This window comes from Tachyglossus aculeatus, chromosome X1, assembly GCF_015852505.1.
Source record: "Tachyglossus aculeatus isolate mTacAcu1 chromosome X1, mTacAcu1.pri, whole genome shotgun sequence".
Taxonomy (NCBI): Eukaryota; Metazoa; Chordata; class Mammalia; order Monotremata; family Tachyglossidae; genus Tachyglossus; species Tachyglossus aculeatus.
This window is the reverse complement of record NC_052101.1, coordinates 16,424,127-16,445,768: the sequence shown is the minus strand read 5'-3', so window position 1 is coordinate 16,445,768 and position 21,642 is coordinate 16,424,127. Positions and strand designations below refer to the sequence as shown.

General features: G+C 46.8%; 1 protein-coding gene across 5 annotated transcripts in view; it reads right to left on the bottom strand.

The window, feature by feature from the left end:
- LOC119919573 (xanthine dehydrogenase/oxidase-like) overlaps window positions 1-21,642 on the bottom strand; it is a 53,669-nt gene extending 32,027 nt beyond the window's left edge. For 2 of the 5 annotated variants that reach the window (XM_038740107.1, XM_038740112.1), the window contains exons 1-10: window positions 20,978-21,044; window positions 15,000-15,141; window positions 12,163-12,220; window positions 11,651-11,747; window positions 10,943-11,051; window positions 8,635-8,761; window positions 7,647-7,708; window positions 2,961-3,029; window positions 2,510-2,596; window positions 1,029-1,170 (exon numbers count right to left, since the gene is read on the bottom strand). In XM_038740107.1, coding sequence (XP_038596035.1) covers window positions 1,029-1,170; window positions 2,510-2,596; window positions 2,961-3,029; window positions 7,647-7,708; window positions 8,635-8,761; window positions 10,943-11,051; window positions 11,651-11,747; window positions 12,163-12,220; window positions 15,000-15,071 — 823 coding nt within the window. In that variant the 5' untranslated portion in view covers window positions 15,072-15,141; window positions 20,978-21,044. Of the gene's footprint in view, window positions 1-1,028; window positions 1,171-2,509; window positions 2,597-2,960; window positions 3,030-7,646; window positions 7,709-8,634; window positions 8,762-10,942; window positions 11,052-11,650; window positions 11,748-12,162; window positions 12,221-14,999; window positions 15,142-15,476; window positions 15,497-20,977; window positions 21,045-21,565 lie in introns of those variants that run through there. The other 3 variants (XM_038740108.1, XM_038740111.1, XM_038740109.1) reach the window with 3 other exon arrangements.

The window sequence follows — 21,642 nt, the reverse complement described above, 5'->3', positions numbered from 1 at the left end:
CTCCTCCCCCTCCCATCCTCTTACTGTGGGGGTTCCCCAAGGTTCAGTGCTTGGTCCCCTTCTGTTCTCAATCTACACTCACTCCCTTGGTGTCCTCATTCGCTCCCACGGCTTCAACTATCATCTCTACGCTGATGACACCCAGATCTACATCTCTGCCCCTGCTCTCTCCCCCTCCCTCCAGGCTCGCATCTCCTCCTGCCTTCAGGACATCTCCATCTGGATGTCCGCCCGCCACCTAAAGCTCAACATGTCGAAGACTGAGCTCCTTGTCTTCCCTCCCAAACCTTGTCCTCTCCCTGACTTTCCCATCTCTGTTGACGGCACTACCATCCTTCCCGTCTCACAAGCCCGCAACCTTGGTGTCATCCTCCACTCCGCTCTCTCATTCACCCCTCACATCCAAGCCGTCACCAAAACCTGCCGGTCTCAGCTCCGCAACATTGCCAAGATCCGCCCTTTCCTCTCCATCCAAACTGCTACCCTGCTCATTCAAGCTCTCATCCTATCCCGTCTGGACTACTGCACCAGCTTCTCTCTGATCTCCCATCCTTGTGTCTCTCTCCACTTCAATCCATACTTCATGCTGCTGCCCGGATTATCTTTGTCCAGAAACGCTCTGGACATATTACTCCCCTCCTCAAAAATCTCCAGTGGCTACCAATCAATCTGCGCATCAGGCAGAAACTCCTCACCCTGGGCTTCAAGGCTCTCCATCACCTCGCCCCCTCCTACCTCACCTCCCTTCTCTCCATCTACTGCCCAGCACTGACCTTGGCTTTCTCTGCTCCCCTCCCCATTTCCTCTTTCAGCAGCATAGACCTCCTGAGGGCAACTGAACATTTGGCTTCCCCGGCCCTGCTTCCCGCCCAGCGGTTGTTCATAGAAGTGGCTAGAAAAGGAGCAGGAGTTGCTCAAAGGCTCAGAGAGGTTGTGGGGCTGGCAGAATCGGGGTGACAGAATTCGGGCCCTGACCCAGGAAGACACCGGTGCAACTTTGTGGCTCCAAGGATAAAGTCTTCTCTTACCCACTCTGGTGTTCCCCACCACCAGCACGGCTGCCGGGTGCTGAGCTTTGAGGTCCAGCAGCTCCTCCAAGGTGGCCACCTGGATCCACAACACACGCTCCCCCTGGAAACGAAGCTGCCTCCGAGGGGCATCTCTGAGCTGCTGTTAGAGGATTTCACCTTACATTTCGCCGCATTTGGGACCAGTCTTTGGCCAGGTCAACAATCTCTGATCTTCCAACTGGACCAATTTTCCTGTCTCTCGGTTTTCCCAGATATCCCCAGGCCCTTGGGACATCGCCATTTAGCCCCGGCCTAGCTTTCTCAGGAGGCAGGCTAAAACGTGAATGTGAATGAGCCTGGAAGGGGTTTGGGCCATCAGGAAAGGAACGGATAGGACGGGAGTTCAAAAGGAGGCGTTTGTGTAGATAGGAGGGGCCCAGAGTCCAGAAGAAGGATCAAGCAGAAAGACTGGATAGGAAGAACTGAGCCCAAAGGTTTCAGGTTTGATGACAGTTGAGATGGAATTGCAGTGGTGGACGTGGAGATGGAAACTCTGAATGCAGGAACCCCACAAGGAAAGTTTTTGCCCTCGATGTGATCAGTGTGCGTAGGGGGCCCAGAGCAGAAGGAGGGGTTAGAGAACATAGATATTCGTTGGGGAGTAGCAGGAGTAGCAGGAATTAGTTGGTGGCCCTAGATCAGCTTGAGGTGGGAATGAGACACATTAATAATAATAATAATAATTTTGGCATTTAAGTGCTTACTATGTGCAAAGCACTGTTCTAAGCACCGGGGGGACACAAGGTGATCGGTTTGTCCCACGTGAGGCTCACAGTCTTAATCCCCATTTTACAGATGAGGGAACTGAGGCCCAGAGAAGTTAAGTGACTTGCCCAAAGTCACACAGCTGACAATTGGCAGAGCTGGGATTTGAACCCATGACCTCTAACTCCAAAGCCCGGGCTCTTTCCACTGAGCCACGCTGCTTCTCTAAGTTGAGAAGGCTATGGATGACTGGAAATACAAGTAGGGCAGAGAACAGGACACAGAGCTGATTCTTCTGAGCTCAACAGACTGTAGCTACCCTTTGGCTCCAGGCAAGGAGGGGGGCTGGGAAGTGGCCCCAGCTGTACATAGACCCTGGGAAGGGGTTTCTCCAGAAACAGCATGGCTTAGTGGATAGAGCATGGGCCTGGGAATAAAACAGCCCTGGCTTCTAATCCCGGCTCTTTCACTTATCCACTGCATGACCTCAGGCAAGGCACTTCACTTCCCTGGGCCTCAGTTACCTCATCTGTAAAATGGGAATTAAGACTGTGAGCCCCATGTGGGACTACATCTACCCCAGTACTTAGAACAACGTGTGGCACATAGTAAGTACTTAAATATCATAATTATTAATAATTATTCTTACAGGGACTAAGCGCCCGCTGTCAAACTACAGCCTTCATCCACCCAAGTCCCAGAGGTCGATTCCTGTCCCCTGGAAGATTTCCTACCAGCAGCTCCGGTGGGAAGATGGGCTCCTGAGTGGGATCTAAGGGCAGGAATTCTTCAGGACTGAACAAGGATGGCGAGAGTGTGACCTGCCAGAGCAAAGGGATCAGTGGAGTCAGCATCTTCATGTCAACAGTCTGCACACCCTCCTCCACCAAAGAGCCCTCCCCAACCCCAAGGAAAACCAACTTGGTCCAGGCCAAGGGGAAGAATGTAAGGAAGAGATGGGAAATGTTTCAGGAGTCAGTGATGGACTATTCCCTGATGGTGCTCATATTTTTTATTATTATTTATGACCTGAACAGAGGGAAGTTGCCCTGAAGATTCTGCAGATTATTCTCTCTCCTGAGCTCATTTGGCACCTGGCACAGCTGCATTCTACCAACATGGGCAGCCTGGGAATTGCACAACCTCCTAGATGAGGGACAGATTCGGGGACCAGGTCCCACCTACCGAATTGTCTTTCTGTTCGTTCAGGCAGCAGTTTGGGTTCTTCCCTTTTCCCTCACAGCATCCCACATCCTGAAGAGACAAGCATCCAAATGGGGAAATGGCTATTTCCTCTGAAGTCTCTATCTGGTGATCAGTGGCACCTACTGAGTGCCTGCTGGGAGCAGAGCACTGCCCTAAGTGCTTGGAAAAGTACACTAGAGTAGCTGTATGGCCTTGTGGATAGAGTATGGGCCTAGGGGTCAGAAGCACCTGAATTCTAATCCCAGCTCCACCACTTTTCTGTTGGGTGACCTTGGCCTTAACTTTCCTCAGTCACGGTTACCTCATCTATAAAATGGGGATTGAGATTGAGAGCCCCATGTGGAACATGTACTGTGTCGAACTTGATTACTTAATATCTACCCTAGTTCTTCATACAATGCCTGCACATAGTAGGCACTTAAATACCACACACACAAAAAAAATAGGTAGACACGATCCCTGCCCAAAAGGAGATCGGGAGACATTTTAAAATTAGTTGCAGAAAGGGAAAAGGCAGAGTGTACGGAAATATAGATAAGTGCCATGAAGTTGAAAGTGGGTTGAATATCAAGTGATTAAGGGGTAGAGATACAAGTGTACAGTGCACTGCTAATGGTCTCCAAGTTTTAGCAGAAAGACCCAGCTCTGGCTTCTGGTCCAGAGCCACAGAGACCAAAGGAGGAAAGGAGGAGGAGGAGGAAGAGGAGGAGAAGAAGAGGCAGAGGAGGAGGAGAAGAAGAGGAAGAGGAGGAGGAGAAGAAGAGGAGGAGGAGGAGAAGAGGAGGAGGAGTAGGGGAGGCGGAGGAGAGGCGGAGGGGGGTGCTTCCCTAAATAATAATAATGGCATTTATTAAGTGCTTACTATATGCAAAGTACTGTTCTAAGCGCTGGATCCCAGCCCACCTCCTTCCCAAGCTGGCCTGCTGCCTCCACTGAAGGCCGAGGCCCAGGTTTGGCTCCCGTACCAGAAGGCAGCTGTTCTTTTACATGCAGTATGGGCTAGAGGAAAGCACCCAGGACTGGGAGTCCTGAAGGCGGAGAACTTGCCACTGGCCTGCTCTATGACCATGGGCCATCTCTTCATCTCTCCCAGATTCAGTTCCCTCACCTGTAAAATGGGGATAACATTAATTCATTGTACTTCCCAAGTGCTTAGTACAGTGCTCTGCACACAGTAAGCACTCAATAAATACAACTGAATGGACAAATTCATTCAATCGTATTTACTGAGCACCTATTGTGTGCAGAGCACTGTGCTAAGCGCTTGGAAGGTACAACCTGGCAAACAGAGAGAGACAATCCCTACCCAACAATGGGCTCACACTCTAGAAATTATAAAACCGGTTAAAACTTCACTTCTCTCTGTCAATAGGTGTGAATGAGAACTTTGCACCAAGAACTGGGGAGAGGGCAACAAAATTAGTAGATGCTAGCCCTGCTTCTTGGAGCTTGCAATCTAGTGGGGAATAAAGACCTTAAGTTATAGGTAGGAGGAAGTAATAGGATATAAAGATAAGGTGCCTAAGGGCTGCAGTGTGGGGTGTGAATGCCCCAAAGTTTAGGTGACACCAAAGTGGCAGTTACAGGGTGGGGAGATAGATTACCCAGGGAAGGCCTATTGGAGGAGATGTGATTTCAGAAATCAACCTTTGACCAATTAATTGGGTTGATGTCTTATCTACAGTACTAAAACGGGAAACTGCGGCTGAAATAACGGACAAATGGGGCAGAGTTCAGCACTTTTCTTCATCCCAAGGATTACGCTGGGTATGAGGGGCATTACTGGGAGGCATTTTGCCCTGTTTCCATTCGGAGGTCTGGCCCACAGGGGTGAATGTCTCAGTTTTCATGTAGAAATCCACATGAACTGTCCCTTGGGGGACCACTTGGAGGAAGTTCTTAATCACCTGCCTGGAGATGGCAACCAGCAGAATGCGCCTCTGATTGTGTCCGATAATGGAAACCTTGCAAGAAACCCCAATACTCACATTCAGATAACGAAGGGCAAAGTTTCTCACCTAGATTTTCTATTCATCCCAACAGATTGTGAGCCATGTGCAGCTCTTTAAAGAGAAGTTGATTCATTCATTCAATCGTATTTATTGAGCGCTTACTGTGTGCAGAGAGCTGAACTAAGCACTTGGAAAGTACAAGTCAGCAACATATAGAGACAGTCCCTACCCAACATCGGGCTCAAAGACTAAATTTACATATGCTTACCCACTGCCAGCCTTTTATCACTGTAACAAAAGTTTTCTTTTGCTGTGTTTAACGGAATCACCTGTGCTTAAGGTCAGGACAGGGAGAAACTCAGAGCCAGAATTAGAACCCAGGTCCTCTGATTCCCAGGCCCATTCACTCATTCAATCGTATTTATTGAGCACTTACTGTGTGCAGCACTGTACTAAGTGCTTATTCTTTCCACTAGGCCATCTACTCCTCAATAGTAACCAGAGCTATTTAAAATTGATTACCTCCTTTTAGTTTTAATTCAGCTGAATTATTTTGAGATTATTATCCAGACAGACATTTATAAAATCCACAGAAAATATCAACATAACAAAAGTAATGACTGCATGATAGGATAATGAATAGTCAAATGATGAAAATAAAAACAATCAAAAATAAAATAAACTAGAATACCTAAGCGTCCAGTTCACTTAACATTTGCTCCATCCACAGAGAAATTTACAACCCTCATGCAAAATATCAATATAAAAGAATTGCTGTGATGAGAGGAGAATTAATAATAAAAACAACAAAGAATGAAAAAGATAAATAATTTCAGGAAAAATAAAAGCCCTGGATTATTTCTCAGTGTACCTAAACGTTTGCTTTTGATATGCTTAAAATTTCAGGACATGGCTATGGTTGTGTTTTATTATTCATTTTATTCAAATCAAAGGTAAATGTTATCATAATATAAACATATATTTACATATTAAAAGAGAACTCAACATATACATTTGCATCCGGAATCTATTATCTTAAGCGGACCATCTGTCTTATAGCAAAAGGGAAGAAGTGGGTGAGTAATATAGGATTTGTGTCTTACTTGGGACCAGAGAGGGAAAGAAAGCAAAGCAAAATGACAGTTATACCTGATTCATTCATTCATTCAATCGTATTTATTGACTGCTTACTGTGTGCAGAGCACTGTACTAAGCGCTTTGGCAGTACAAGTTGGCAACATATAGAGACGGTCCCTACCCAACAGTGGGCTCACAGTCTAGAAGGGGGAGACAGAACAAAACATATTAACAGAACAAAATAAATAGAAAAAATACGTACAAGTAAAATAGAGTAATAAATATGTACAAACATACATATATATACATATACATACAAACATATATATACATACACACAGGTGCTGTGGGGAAGGGAAGGAGGTAAGGTGAGGGGGATGGAAAGGGGGAGGAGGGGGAGAGGAAGGAGGGAGCTGATGAAAAACACACAAGATTTTGACAGTGAGCCCAGTGTTGGGTAGGGACCGTCTCTATATGTTGCCAATTTGTACTTCCCAAGCGCTTAGTACAGTGCTCTGCACACAGTAAGCACTCAATAAATACGATTGATTGAATGAATGAATGACAGCAAACCTTTCATTTTATAGTCATTTCATTTGCAATGTATCTGTTGAGTACCTCAGTCTGACAGAGACTGTACCTGACGTGATAACGCTGTTTCCACCCCAGCGATTAGCACATATTAAGCCCTTACTTGAGAATTTGAGAACCTGTTCTGCCTCCCTCCAAACTGCCCTTCACTCAACTTCTCCACAAGGTCTTCCCGCCTTTCTTGAGCCTTGGTATTCTGCGAAGGTGCGACCACCGGTGGGGAAATGGAGGTGAGTGGATATTTCTCATCTGGGATGATGCCCACATGAAAAGGTAGGGCAGTCAGGACAGGAACTGTTCTCCCCATCCTGTACTCGGCAGTTTCATCCAAGTGCTTCAGAAACATGACATCTGCCATTCTGGCCTCCAACGTAATAACCAGTGCCCAGAGCCACCCCATTAGCTAGACCTCCTGGAACATCTGTGCTTAGAGCCAGGGCTGTCCGTGGTGATACTTTTGGGACTAGCAAGGATGCCACCAAGCTAAGATCCCTTCCAGAAGCAGCTTCCCAAGCCCTTAGTCTCTTTCAGGACTCAGGGTGCTGCTTTCCATCTCTACTGAGCATAGTGTTCTCCCTGACATCTCTGATCTATCTGGCAGAAAAGGGTCTTTAGGTGAGGAGGTGTCCTTGGGACAGAGCATTTTGCAAACTCCCCAATCCATCAATCAGCGGTATTTATTAAGTGCTTACTGTGTGCAGAGCACTGTAGTAAGCCCTTGGAAGAGAATAATACAACAGAGTTGGTAGGCATGTCCTACCTGTAAGGAGCTTTCAGTTTAGAAATTAAAATGAATTATGGCTATGTACATAAGTGCTTTAGGGCTGAGGGCGGGGTGTATATCGAGTACTATAGGGTACAAGTGCATGAGTGAAGCCGAAGCCGATGGGCTCAAGGTGCAAACACCTTAAAATAAGGGAATACTTTTGCTGGAATGTGAACCTTTTTCTGAAGACAAGAAATCCTGTCTCTGCTCTGAGTCCAATCCAGCCCTCCCAGAGCTGCTGCTGTTGTTGCTCCTGATTTTGCTGACTGGGACACTTACTTTAGCAAATGTCCTGAAGCCCTCCAGGATGGGTCTGTATCCTGTGCAGCGGCAGTAGTTCCCTGTTAGCCACGGGAAAAGGTAGACATTAGTGGAGACACCAGACTAGTCACAGCAATAATACAGAGATGGATGGCCCAAAGCCCAGCCTGGAGCTGGGGGGAGTTTGCACTCTGCAAATGCTAAGATGGTGATAGATGGGGAACATGTCTGCTAATTCTGTTCATTCATTCAATCGTATTTATTGAGCGCTTACTGTGTACAGAGTACTGTACTAAGCGCTTGGGAAGTACAAGTTGGCAACATATAGAGACAGTCCCTACCCAACAGCGGGCTTACAGTCTAGAAGGCAGAGACAGACAACAAAACAAGACATATTAACAAAATAAAATAAGTACAATAAAAAACGTTGTACTGTACTCTCCTAAACACTTAGTACTATGACCTTTGGACATTTGATAATCGCCCCACCCCCAACCCCACAGCACTTATGCACATATCTTTAAATTATTTATTCTAAATTACTTATCTATTCATACTAATGCTTGTCTTCCCTCTAGACTGTAAGACTTATTATGGGCAGGGAAAGTGACTGCTTATTCTCTTGTATTGTTCTCTCCCAAGCACTTAGAATACACTCTGCACATAGTAAGCAGTCAATAAATACCATGGATTGATTGATTGAAAAAAGTTAGTGTTCAAATGAATACCATCAATGGATTGATGAGTGGAATTTTCAAGAAACATGCTAATCAACTCTGTTATGCTGTACTCTTCTAAGAGCTTAGTACACTGTTCTGCACACAATAATCGCTCAATAAAAATGATTGATTTAAAATTACATCTTCCGTTCATGAAAATCCAAATCCTTCTCTTTCCTCAGTTCTTTCTCCCCACTGCCCCTCCATTGCTTCCTGTTGAATGGCTCCAGTTATGAGAAACTCTCTCAGAGTGCCACAGGGCTGGGTGGGGGCCAGGGGCCAGATACCTTTCAACGTATTCTCGATCTCCTCCATGGAGGGCTCAGGATTGTTCCAGAGCAGAGTGTACATGCTCATGACGATACCAGGGGTGCAGAATCCGCATTGGGAGCCATGGCTTTTGGAAATCCTCTCCTAAGAGAGGTAAACCAAGCAAATGTCAGCAGTAACCAGGGTTCCAAATGCCAGCTTCCCTCAGAACCATCCTAGCATCCAGACAGAGAGGCAGCATGGCTTAGTGGAAAGAGCCTGGGCTTGGGAGTCAAAGGTCATGGGTTCTAATCCCAGTCCCGCTATTTGTCAACTGTGTGACTTTGGACAAGTCACTTAACTTCTCTGTGCCTCAATTACCTCATATGTAAAATGGGGATTAAGACTGTGGGCCCCATATGGCCAATTTGTACTTCCCAAGCGCTTAGTACAGTGCTGTGCACATAGTAAGCACTCAATAAATACGATTGATGATGATGATGATATGGGACAACCTGATAACCTTGTATTTAACCCAGAGCTTAGAACAGTGCTTGGCACATAGTAAGCACTCAAATACTGTCATTATTATTACTATTATTAGTGAAGCAGCTCATGGAAGGAGAAAGTGGACTACAAGAACAGTCTCCAGCTTGGAACATTTTCACTTTCAACTGAAGAGCTGTTTCAGAGGGAGACTTGCATTGACCAATGAAATGTGGGAAATGCTGGAGTCGCACTGCTACTGGGTAGTTGAACACCAGCAAAGCAACTGTTCTGTCCAAAGCAAACCACCTTGCTGAAATCAGGGCAGCCAACTCCTTTTTTTGGACTTCACTTGAATCTCAACTGACCCACAACAGAACCACCTGTAAGGATGGTTCAGCCATTTCCATGTTCAACAATAGCCTCTGACAAAAAGAGGGGGGGGGCCTTGCTTCTTTGTGAAAGGGAAGGTGTGTCCCCTGGTTTTCAGGACACAACCACAATGATAAAGTCATTAAATCCTCCTTTCATCTGTATCAAAGCAAGTAATGAACACTAATTAATGCTCAGCCTACAGGGAGGTGAGTGTGAGGAGCTCCCTTTTCTGACGAAGAAGCTACGGTATGAAGTGGCAAAGTAGCATCTCTAGGTCTCCCTAGTCAGTCAGCATCTGTGTCTGGATTAAATCTCAGACAAAGCCTCTGCCAAGTCTGCAGTTTGCTAAAGCATCAGAAAGGAAGCTTCCCAGCGAATTGGGACTGGGCTTCCCTTGACCTCCCTTGGCAGGATGGACTACAGGCTGGCTGAGGAAAGAGGCTGCCCTGAACACATGGGGTGCAATGGCTCCAGAGCAATTCCAGGGACTGCCAAAAGCACATCCAGCCACAAAGCAAGAGGACAGCTGTTTGGGACTACTTGCCACTGCAAAGCCACACTCACATATATGGAAGATTATCTCATGGCACAGAGTTCTTTCAATTTACATGAGATATGGAGAGACAGAGACAGTGTATGAGTGTTGGGGGAGGGAGATGTGTGCATGTGTGTCAGCGTCTGTCAGAAATGGTGGGTTCTGGACCTGACTGACAATCTCTGGGAAAGAGAAAAATTGTCATAATTGATCTGTGCCTCACATTTCCCACATGACTACTCTGAGGTTTTACCTGTGGTTCCCAGTGACACACAGACCAGTGAAATTTATTAAAGTGTTTGAGGTCATAAAAGGAAAGGCCTCAGGGATGTTTGTATATAGGGTTCTCTTCACTGGGGAACTCTAGCTCACAGTCATTTATACCTAGGATAATACAGGAGAGGAGCAGAACCCACCAGAACCCACTACACTCTACCTCCTTTCTCAAGCCCCAAGGACTCTGCGGGCAGGACCTCAGGCAAGCTCCCAACATCCCTGGGGGGGTTGACAGGCAGCGGACATTTTGTGCATAGGGAAACAGCTACAGAGAGAGTAGGTGATCTTCTTAATGGACCAGAAAAAGCGCGGGGGTCTAGGATGAGACACAGTTTCCCTTGGAGACTCCCAACCTAATAATAATAATGTTGGTATGTCTTAAGCGCTTACTATGTGCCAAGCACTGTTCTAAGCGCTGGGGAGGATACAAGGTGATCAGGTTGTGCCACATGGGGCTCACAGTCTTCATCCCCATCTTACAGATGAGGTAACAGGCACAGAGAAGCTAAATGATTTGCCCAAAGTCACACAGCTGACAGTTGGCGGAGCCAGGATTTGAACCCATGACCTCTGACTCCCAAGCCCGGGCTCTTTCCACTGAGCCACGCTGCTTCCCTAAAAGCTGTGTTTCTCCCCATTCAAAGTTTTCAGATCCAAGCCCCAGCCTAGCTCACCTGCACAGGATGCAGCCTCGTCTCGGTACTTCCGATCCCTTCCACGGTCGTCACGGCAACATGGTGCAGGGCACAGATGGGGATGAGGCAAGCATTGGCAGAGGAGTGGCTGGACCCCCCCATTTAAGGAAGCTTGGTAGATGAAACTATATTGTTCCCCAACATATTCACTACAATTCCCTGTCATCACAATTGGTCCATTCTTCTCACCATAATCCCTTGATATTGTTAAAAGGCTCTCACACAAAGCAGAATTCCTTCCAAGGGCCCTACTTTGTTACACCTCACTCCCATGCTGTGATAAAGAGCGGGGAGCCTCACTGTCCACAACATCTTCACTGAAGGGAGAGAGGAAGGGGAGAAGGGAAGCCTTCTGTCAGACCACTGTTACTTGGCACTGCTCTCGCCCACTTCATCAACATTTGTTGGCTGCCTACTAAGTGCTTGGGAGAGAACAAAAGTAGCAAGGCACACGTTCCCTGCCGTCAACTTACTATCCACTGTTTCCAAGCTCCTCTCCATCCCTTTGTTGAACTCTTCCAGTTTGAACTTTGACTCTGACTCTATTTTTGCCCTCCTCCCCATGGGAAAGGAAGTGTGAGAATCACAAGGTAAGAAGAAACCCGCGACTACTTGCCAAGATAGTGCAGAGAGTGTTACTATAATCATGCAGAAACTGGGCTTGAAAGCCCCATGGACAAAGGATACACAACTTTGTTCTGTAGCCGGTCAAACCTGGACAGCATCACAGTGCAGGCCCCACAGTCTCCTGCTCCACAGCCGTGCTTGGTCCCCTTCAAACCCACTGGGAAACACGGTTAAGGAGGGAGAGGAGACTTGGCAGAGCAGGGAGATACCTTTGGTGAGAACTTTCTGACCATTTATGGAGCTACGTCAGTACAAGAAGCTCCTTCTCCTCCACAAATGGTTGGGAAAATTCACTCCTGTCTACTCTGGGGTTTACACTCCGGAGGAGAGTGGTTCTGATCTGCTCTAATCACCCCTTAGGGCCCTGTAGGCACTAGACAGCTGGGAGCCCCTGACCCCACAAACTGGAGGGCCCCACCCACAAAGACCCAGTCCAGGCTAATACCCAAACTCTGAGAAAAATCCCTCTCAACCTGCATTCATACAAAAACCCTACACCACCAAGTGCTATCACCTCACTCAAAATCCCCCTCTCACTCCTCCTCTTCCTCCTCTTGAGGATCTGCAGATACATTTTCTACGAAGATAAACCAACAATGTTGTTTCTGGGTCTGCAGTCTTCTCCACGACCTGTGACAATGGAAGGAAAAAGGGTAAAGAGGTCACACACATATACCTGCACCTGCTGTTGGGGGAGCCCTTCTCCTCCTTTCCCATCTCTCTCCCTTTCCTATCCTTGTTTCTAGCTCATGGTCAGTACACTGCCCAGTGCTTAGAACAGAGCTTTGCACATAGTAAGTGCTTAATAAACGCCATTATTATTATTTATTATTATTACTGGACACGGTGTTCCTAGAGGCTCCCCTGGGTTCCTGGCCCCAATTAGGTTTGGCCTAAGGCTACTTTTGGATTCATTCATTCAATCATACTTATTGAGCGCTTACTGTGTGCAGAGGGCTGTACTAATCGCTTGGGAAGTACCATTTGGCAACTCCTCACCACTTTTAATTGGCCAAAAGGGTTTCTTCACCTTCATCAGAAATCTGAGCCCTGAATGCTTTTGGAAAGGGCAGTTTAAGGAGTGATTTTCAGGTAGTTGGTCCTCTCTCCAAGTTTCTCCCTTCCCCAACCCCCTAACATGGAGGACTGAGCCTAGGATCACCTACTCTTTTTTATTAATTCAATAGTTTTGAGCGCTTACTGTGTACAGAACACTGTACAAAGCGCTTGGAAAGTACAATTCGGCAACGGGTAGAGACAATCCCTACCCAACAATCGGCTCAGTCTAGAAGGGGGAGACAGACAACAAAACAAGTAGACAGGCATCAGTAACATCAAAAATAGATAAATAGAATTTTATATATACACATCATTAATAAAATAAAATAATAAATATGTACAAATATACACAAGTGCTGTGGGGCAGGGAAGGGGGTAGAGCAGAGGGAGGGAGTCGGGGCGATGAGGAGGGGAGGAGGAGCAGAGAAAAAGGGGGGGCTCAGTCTGGGAAGGCCTCCTGGAGAAGGTGAGCTCTCGGTATGGCTTTGAAGAGGGGAAGAGAGCTAGTTTGGTGGATGTAAGGAGGGAGGGCATTCCAGACCAGAGGTAGAATGTGGGCTAGGGGTCGGTGGCAGGATAGGCAGGAACGAGGCCCAGTGAGGAGGTTAGCGGCAGAGGAGCAGGCTGGGCTGTAGAAGGAGAGAAGGGAAGTGAGAGGTAGGAGAGGGCAAGGTGATGGAGAGCTTTGAAGCTAATAGTGAGGAGTTTTTTCTTCATGCAAAGGTTGACAGGCAACACTGGAGATTTCTGAGGAGGAGAGTGACATGCCCAGAGCATTTCTGAAGAAAGATAATCTGGGCAGCAGAGTGAAGTATAGACTGAAGTGGAGAGAGGCAGGAGGAAGGGAGATCAGAAAGGAGGCTGATGCAGTAATCCAGTCGGGATAGGATGAGAGATTGTACCAACAAGGTAGTGGTTTGGATGGAGAGGAAAGGGAGGATCTTGGCGATGTTGTGAGGGTGAGATCAGCAGGTCCTCTCCTGATTCTCTTCTTATCTCTCTGGCCATTCATTCTCAGTTTCCTTTGCAGGCTCCTCCTTCCCCTTCCCATCACTTAACTGTAGGGCTTCCTCAGGGGTCAGTTCTTGGTCCCCTTCTGTTCTCCATCTATACTCACTCTCTTGGGGAACTCATTCTCTCCCACGGCTTCAACTATCATCTCTATGCAGATGACACCCAAATCTACAACTCCTCCCCTGTTCTCTCTCCCTCCCTCCAGGCTTGTATCTCCTCCTGCCTTCAGGACATCTCCAACCTAGATGTCTGCCCGCCATCTAAAACTCAACGTGTCCAACACTGAGCTCTTTATCTTCCCTCCCAAACCCTGTCCTCTCCCTGACTTTCCCCATCACTGTGGATGGCACTACCATCCTTCCCGTCTCACAAGCCCACAACCTTGGAGTCCTCCTTGACTCTGCTCTCTCATTCACCCCACATTTTTCCAATGGTAATGTCTAAGAGCTTACTATGTGCCAGGCATTCTACTAAGCACTGGGTAAATACAAGCTAATCAGTTTGGACACGGTCTGTGTCCCACATGGGGATCACAGTCTTTTTCACCATTTTACAGATGAGGAAACTGAGGCCGAGAGAAGTTCAAGGACTTGTCCAAGCTCACCTAGCAGACAAGCGGCAGAGCTGTGTTTAGAACCCAGGTCCCCTGACTTGAAGACCCATGTATTTTCACTAGACCATGCTGCTTCTCCGGGGTAACTTCCAGAATTCTTACACTGGGTTTTCCCCTGCTTGGCAACTACTTAAAATTGACAGTCCTGGGGCCCTGCCTCTCCTGCCTCTAAAACCAGCTCTGCTCATCCTGTCCTCTTTCCAACTCAGTTTATTCCTCCCTTCCCAGCTACCTGCCCTTCCTCTTTTGGCACAGATGATGTGCCGTCAGCTCTCGCTGACTGCACTGCCCTGGCAGGTTTGTTGACTGAGCGGCTGTTTCTTTTTCTTTCATTTTTCCTCTGCGCCACATTGGTTTTAAAGTCCACAGTGTTTGATGAGCAAATAAGTTCCACAGTATATGACTTTGAATAGAAAAATCCAGGAAGCAAAGCTGAAAAATCAGCAGGGACTGCACCCCAGACTTAATGAAACCCTCACCGAAGGCTAGTGTAGCCTACTAGTAAAAGAAGCAGTTTCAGAATCTTCAGGTCAGGGCCAGTTCAATCTTGCTTCCTGCTGGCTCGAAGAAGTGGAAAAAGGCAGCAGCAAATATAAGGAAAGGCTTCTCTAGGAGGGTGTGTGTCCTCGGGAACAGGTAACCCAAGCATGAGCCTGCCTCCTGAGTACAGGAAGTTGTTTCAGGATCAAAGGTTTACTTAGGGAAAAGCAGATCGTTCCCTACCTTCTTGCCGTTCACAAAGAAAACCAGCTCATCCTCCACCATTCTCACAGACTCGGCTCCTTGAGCTGGCATACTCAGGCTTGAGGGTGATTTAAGACTGTCAGCTTAGGTAGCACTCTCCTGGATCTTGTATTATGATTACCTGGAAAAAAAAAAAAGAGTTTTTAGTGAAAAACTAGTGCTCCTGACTCCACTCCAGGTCCCAAAGCTGTGACTGAGCTCTGTCACAGACAAAACCTTCGTTCCACTGCAAAGTCCCCAAAGACTCAGATTTTCTTTGTGGGCAGGAGAAAGCTGAGCAGAGGGAGATTAAATAGCAGGGGAGAGCCCAGTTTCCCATCTTATCATTCTCCTTACTTGCAAGGAACTCGTCTACCCACTCTGTGATACTGTTCTCTCCCATGTGCAAAGTCCAGTGTTCTGCACCCAGTAAACTCTCAAATACCATTCATTCAGTCATATTTATTGAGCACTTACTGTGTGTAGAGCACTGTCCAGAGCGCTTGGGAAGTACAAGTTGGCAACATACAGAGACGGTTCCTACCCAACAGTGGGCTCACAGTCTAGAAGGGAGAGACAGAGAACAAAACAAAACATATTAATAAAATAAATAGAATAAATATGTACAAATAAAATGAATAGAGTAATAAATACATACAAATATATATACGATTGGTTGGTTGATTGAAGATCACTGATGATTGAGTCCACGATGGGTGTGCCATTTGCATAAAAGAGACATTTTTTTGGCCTAAGGATGGATTTGTATGGGCGACCTAAGAGTTCTACCAGTCCTGAGGTGAAGGAGTTGAACTACTAGGAGTTGCAGTCTAGAGGTGGGGAGCCAGACATTAATATAAATAAATGAATTACAGATATGTACATAAGTGCTGTGGGGCTGGGAGGGTCGGGGGGAAAACGAAGGGAGCAAGGTGATGCACAAGGGAGTGGGAGAAGAGGAAAGGGGGTTTAGTCAGGGAAGGCCTCCTGGAGGAGCTGTGCCTTCAATATGGCTTTGAAATTGAGAAGGGTAATTGTCTGTCAGATTTGAGGAGCGAAAGCGTTCCAGGCCAGAGGCTGGACTTGGACGAGGGGGCTTAGATGAGCAAAGTGTGCGGACTGGGTTGTAGTAGGAGAGTAGCACGATGAGGTAGGAGAGGGCAAGGAGACTGAGTGGCAGCGGTGGTGAAACCGATGTGTCTCTGCCCCAGCCGTTTGGGATCAGAGACTCAGAGGGGGACGGAGAGGTCTCAGAGACGGGTGGGAGCTGGGACTCTCCCTTCGGTGTGTGGAGAACTACCGCCGCCTCAGCCATAGTAGCAGCAAGTAACTCATGAGGATGAGCCGGGACAGAGCCACTTCACTCCCTCCTCAGCCTCCTCTGGGTTTGGGGTGGCTGCAGACGCCAGGAAGGAAGATTGTATTGAGAGCATGACAGTAGCAGAGTAGAGTGGCTATGTTTCAGTTTCAGTTTTATACCGGGCAGTCTATGCTCCTTACAGGCAGGGGATGCATCTGCTAATTCTGCTGGCTTGTACTCTCCCAAGCATTTAGTATAGTGCTCTGCACACAGTAAGCGCTCAAAAAAATAGGGAAGCAGCATGGCCTAGTGGCAAGAGTGTGGGCTTGGGAATCAGAGGACGTGGGATCCAATCCCAACTTTGCCACTTATCTGCTGTGAGACCTTGAGCAAGTCACTTACCTGCTCTGTGCCTCAGTTGTAAAATGGGGATTAAGACCGTGAGCCCCATGTGGGACAGGGACTGTGTCCAAAATGATTACCTGGCATCTATCCCAGCACTTAGAACTGTGCTTGGCACATAATAAGCGCTTAAATACTGTAACAATAATAATAATAATAATAAAATACCATAGATTGATTCATTCAATCGTATTTATTGAGCGCTTACTGTGTGCAGAACACTGTACTAAGCACTTGGGAAGTACAAGTCAGCAACAAATACAAATGGTCCCTACCCAAAAACGGGCTCACAGTCTAGAAGGGGGAGACAGGCAACAGAATAAAACATGTAGACAGGTGTCAAAACTGTCAGAATAGAGTAGTAAATATGTACAAGGAAAATTAATAGAGTAATAAATCATCAATCGTATTTATTGAGCGCTATGTGCAGAGCACTGTACTAAGCACTTGGGAAGTACAAATTGGCAACATATATCTGTAAATCTGTACAAATACATACAAGTGCTGTGGGGAGGGATGGGGAGGAGGAGAGGAAAAAGGGGGTTCAGTCTGGGAAGGCCTCCTGGAAGATGTGAGCTCTCAGTAAGGCTTTGAAGGGAGGAAGAGAGCTAGTTTGGTGGATGTGTGGAGGGAGGACACAGTTCATGTCCCACATGGGGCTCACAGTCTTAATTCCCGTTTTACAGATGAGGCAACTGAGGCCCAGAGAGGTTAATGACTCACCCAAGCAGACAAGTGGTGAAGCTCGATTAGAACCCAGGTAATTCTGATTCCCAGGCTCATGTTCTATCCACTAGGCCAAGCTGCTTCACCACACTGCTGGATTGTGTGATGCTAATAATGATGGACACTGGAGGAGATACGATATGAGCAGTTTGGGCATTGTCCCTCCCCTTTCACGAGGCTCATGGTCTAAGAGGTGGGGAGAAAAGGTTTAGATTTTCTTATTTACAGACGAGGAATCTGAGGCACAGAAAAGTCCAGTGACTTGTCCAAGATCTCACAGCCGGGAAGTGGCAGAGCCAGGATTAGAATTTAGGATCCCTGACTCTCAGGTCCATGCTCTTTCCATTAGTGCCACAGACATGGCTTTTACAGGGATTCAGGCATCTACATGAAATAATGTGACTGCATTTCTTTTTTTTTTTAAATGGTATTTGTTAAGTGTTTATTATGAGCTAGGCACTGTACTAAGCACTGGGGTAGATACAAGCTAATCAGGATTAACACAGTTCATATCCCAAGTGGACCTCACAGTCTTAATCCCCATTTTACAGATGAGGTAACTGAGGCACTGAGAAATCAAGTGATCTGCCCTTGTTCAGCGTGGCTCAGTGGAAAGAGCCCGGGCTTGGGAGTCAGAGGTCATGGATTCAAATCCTGGCTCCGCCAATTAGTGGCTGTGTGACTTTGGGCAAGTCACTTCACTTCTCTGGGCCTCAGTTACCTCACCTGGAAAATGGGGATTATGATTGGGAGCCCCACGTGGGACAACCCGATCACTTTGTATCCCCCCAGCGCTTAGAACAGTTCTTTGCACATAGTAAGTGCTTAACAAATACCATCATTATTATTAGTATGTTCACACAGCAGCCAAGTGGCAAAGTCAATATTAGAACCCACTTTATGCTGACTCTCAGACCCACGGCTCTATAATAATAATATAATAATAATAATGATAATGAGCTCTACACATCAGAATGCAATGCTTCAAGATTTCTACCAAGATTCGCTCTTCAGAGCTTGCTGTAATCCACTGTTACCTCAGTCTTTATCTGTCTGTCCCCATCTTGACAGTGAGCCCCAAGTGACACAGGCCCTCAGCACAGGGTGTGGCATACAGTAAGCGTTAACCAAAACCACAATTATCACCGTTATTACCAGAATAAAAAGACAACCAGAACGCATGCATGGTTCCTCGGAAATCGAAGGGGACCCTTGTAATCAAACCTCCCAGGCTCAACGGGCTCTTTCTACACAAGTCTTCAAACGGCAGGCAGGGTTGTCTTGCCAAGAAGTTAGGCAGAGAGATGGCCTCAAGTTATCCCGCCCTACTCTCCCCTTGGAAGGTTTAGCCCTTCGCAGCAGCTAAAGAAGCAGCCGGTGGAAACTATAAATTAAATTAATTGCACAGATGGCATTATCTGTCGCTTTCTGGTGGAGGAGAGGGAATTATACAGAAGCATTTAGGAAAAGTCCCTGTCTCCTCTGAATGGACAAGAGGAGCAGTGTCGCTTAGTGGATAGAACACAGGCCTGGGAATCAGAAGGACCTGAGTTCTAATCTTAGAGAAGCAGCATGGCTCAGTGGAAAGAGCCTGGGCTTTGGAGTCAGAGGTCATGGGTTCAAATCCCAGCTCTGCCAGTTGTCAGCTGTGTGACTCTGGGACTCTAGTTTCCTATCATTATCAGTGTCATTGCTGTGGTGTATCAAGGGAGAGAAGTGGTCTAAAATAGTGTAGTTCTGAAACTGGGCTGGAGTTTCTCATTTGAGCCTCCTTTCTAGTGGGTGGACTCTCAGGTGAACTCTCAATTCTATTGGTGTTGCCCAGCTGCTAGGAGAGGCCGGTTTTTCCCACCCCTGCTATGGGTGAGCGAGTGTGCACTCTGCAACTTCAGCCCTTCGATACCGGTTCAACTATCCTCCCACAGAAAACCATGTCCCACAGGTCTGAGGTAAACAGGCCAGGCTGTTAGTAACCTGAAAAGTGAAACAAAAAAAGGCCTAGTCTTAACTGACATTTTAGACCCAAAAATGTCCTTGTGTTTGGGAGAATACAAAAGTCAAAAGAAAAGTGTGTCTGTCCTCAGAGAACATAAGCACTTAGTACAGTGCTCTGCACACAGTAAGCACTCAATGCCATCATCATTATTATTATTATTATTATTATTGGCAGAGCCGGGATTTGAACCTATGACCTCTGACTCCAAAGCCGGTGCTTTGGAGCTATATAGCAAAAGAGTAATAAATATGTACAAATAGAATAATCCAGCACTTAGAGCAGTGCTTTGCACATAGTAAGTGCTTAATAAATGCCAGCATCATTATTATTATTAATTGGCAGAGCCGGGATTTGAACCTATGACCTCTGATTCCAAAGCCGGTGCTTTGGAGCTATATATTACAGCTATATAGCTACAGAGTAATAAATATGTACAAATACAATAATCCAGCACTTAGAGCATTCATTCATTGTCGTATTTATTAAGCATTTACCGTGTGCAAAGCACTGTACTAAGCGCTTGGGAAGTCCAAGTTGACAACATCTAGAGACGGTCCCTACCCAACAGTGGGCTCACAGTCTAGAAGGGGGAGACAGACAACAAAACAAAACATGTATGCACCGATTTGTACAAATACAATTGTACAATCTGTAGATGTACAAATAGAATAATCCAGTGCTTAGAGCATTCGTTCATTCAATCGTATTTATTAAGTGCTTATTGTGTGCAGAGCACTGTACTAAGCGCTTGGGAAGTCTAAGTTGGCAACATCTAGAGACAGCCCCTACCCAAAAGCGGGCTCACAGGCTAGAAGGGGGAGACGGACAACAAAACAAAACATGTGTGCACGCATTTGTACAAATACAATTGTACAATCTGTAGCTTTACAAATAGAATAAATCCAGTGCTTAGAGCATTCGTTCATTCAATCGTATTTATTAAGCGCTTATTGTGTGCAGAGCACTGTACTAAGCGCTTGGGAAGTCCAAGTTAGCAACATCTAGAGACAGCCCCTACCCAACAGTGGGCTCACAGTCTAGAAGGGGGAGACGGACAACAAAACAAAACATGTGTGCACGCATTTGTACAAATAGAACTGTACAATCTGTAGACGTACAAATAGAATAATCCACTGTTTAGAGCATTCGTTCATTCAATCGTATTTATTAAGCGCTTATTGTGTGCAGGGCACTGTACTAAGCGCTTGGGAAGTCCAGGTTGGCAACATCTAGAGACAGCCCCTACCCAACAGCGGGCTCACAGGCTAGAAGGGGGAGACGGACTACAAAACAAAACGTGTGCACGCATTTGTACAATCTGTAGATGTGCAAATAGAATATGTACAAATGCGTGCACACGTTTTGCTTTGTTGTCCGTACAATCGCTGGATATCTGTAGATGTACAAATAGAATAATCCAGCGATTAGAACAGTGCTTTGCACGGAGTAAGCGCTTAATAAATGCCATCATTAGATCTGTACAAATCTAGATAAGTGATGCGGAGGAGGGAAGGGGAGAGGGAGGAAGGGGGACACGTTGGGAGAGACACTCACCCGTCCCGCGGCCCTGTTCTCAACGTGCTGGTCCTAACTGCAGAGTGGACGTCTGGGGGTCTTGGGCTGAGATGGACCCCAGCTGGCCGGGCTGCTGCGGGGAATGTGTGTGTGCCCACGGGCTATTTTAAGGCTAAATGTTAACTCGTGACCGCGGGCGGAGCTTGAAATTGAGGGCGGGGGAATTCCAGCCCCTCCATCCCAAACAGGCCCATTGACAGCCCGAGTCGGAAACACAGAAGGTGCCAATCAAATCGGGGATGGAAGAGAGTGGGGGAGGGCAGAGATGGGATAAACTTGGATTGATTCAGTGCTCCAGCGCTTAGAACAGGGCTTTGCACATAGTAAGCGCTTAATCACTGCCATCATTTTAAAAAATTTAAATTTTAAAAAATGCCATTTGTAGACTGTGAGCCCACTGTTAGGTAGGGACTGTATATGTTGCCAACGTGTACTTCCCAAGCGCTTAGTACAGTGCTCTGCACCCAGGAAGCGCTCAATAAATACGATTGATTGATCATTAAATCTGTACACGTCTAGACAAGTGCTGTAGGGGAGGAAGGGGGACACGTTGGGGGAGACGCTCACCCGTCCTACTGCAGAGTGGACGTCTGGGGGTCTTGGGCAGTGATGGACCCCCAGCTGCCCGGACTGCTGCGGGGGAT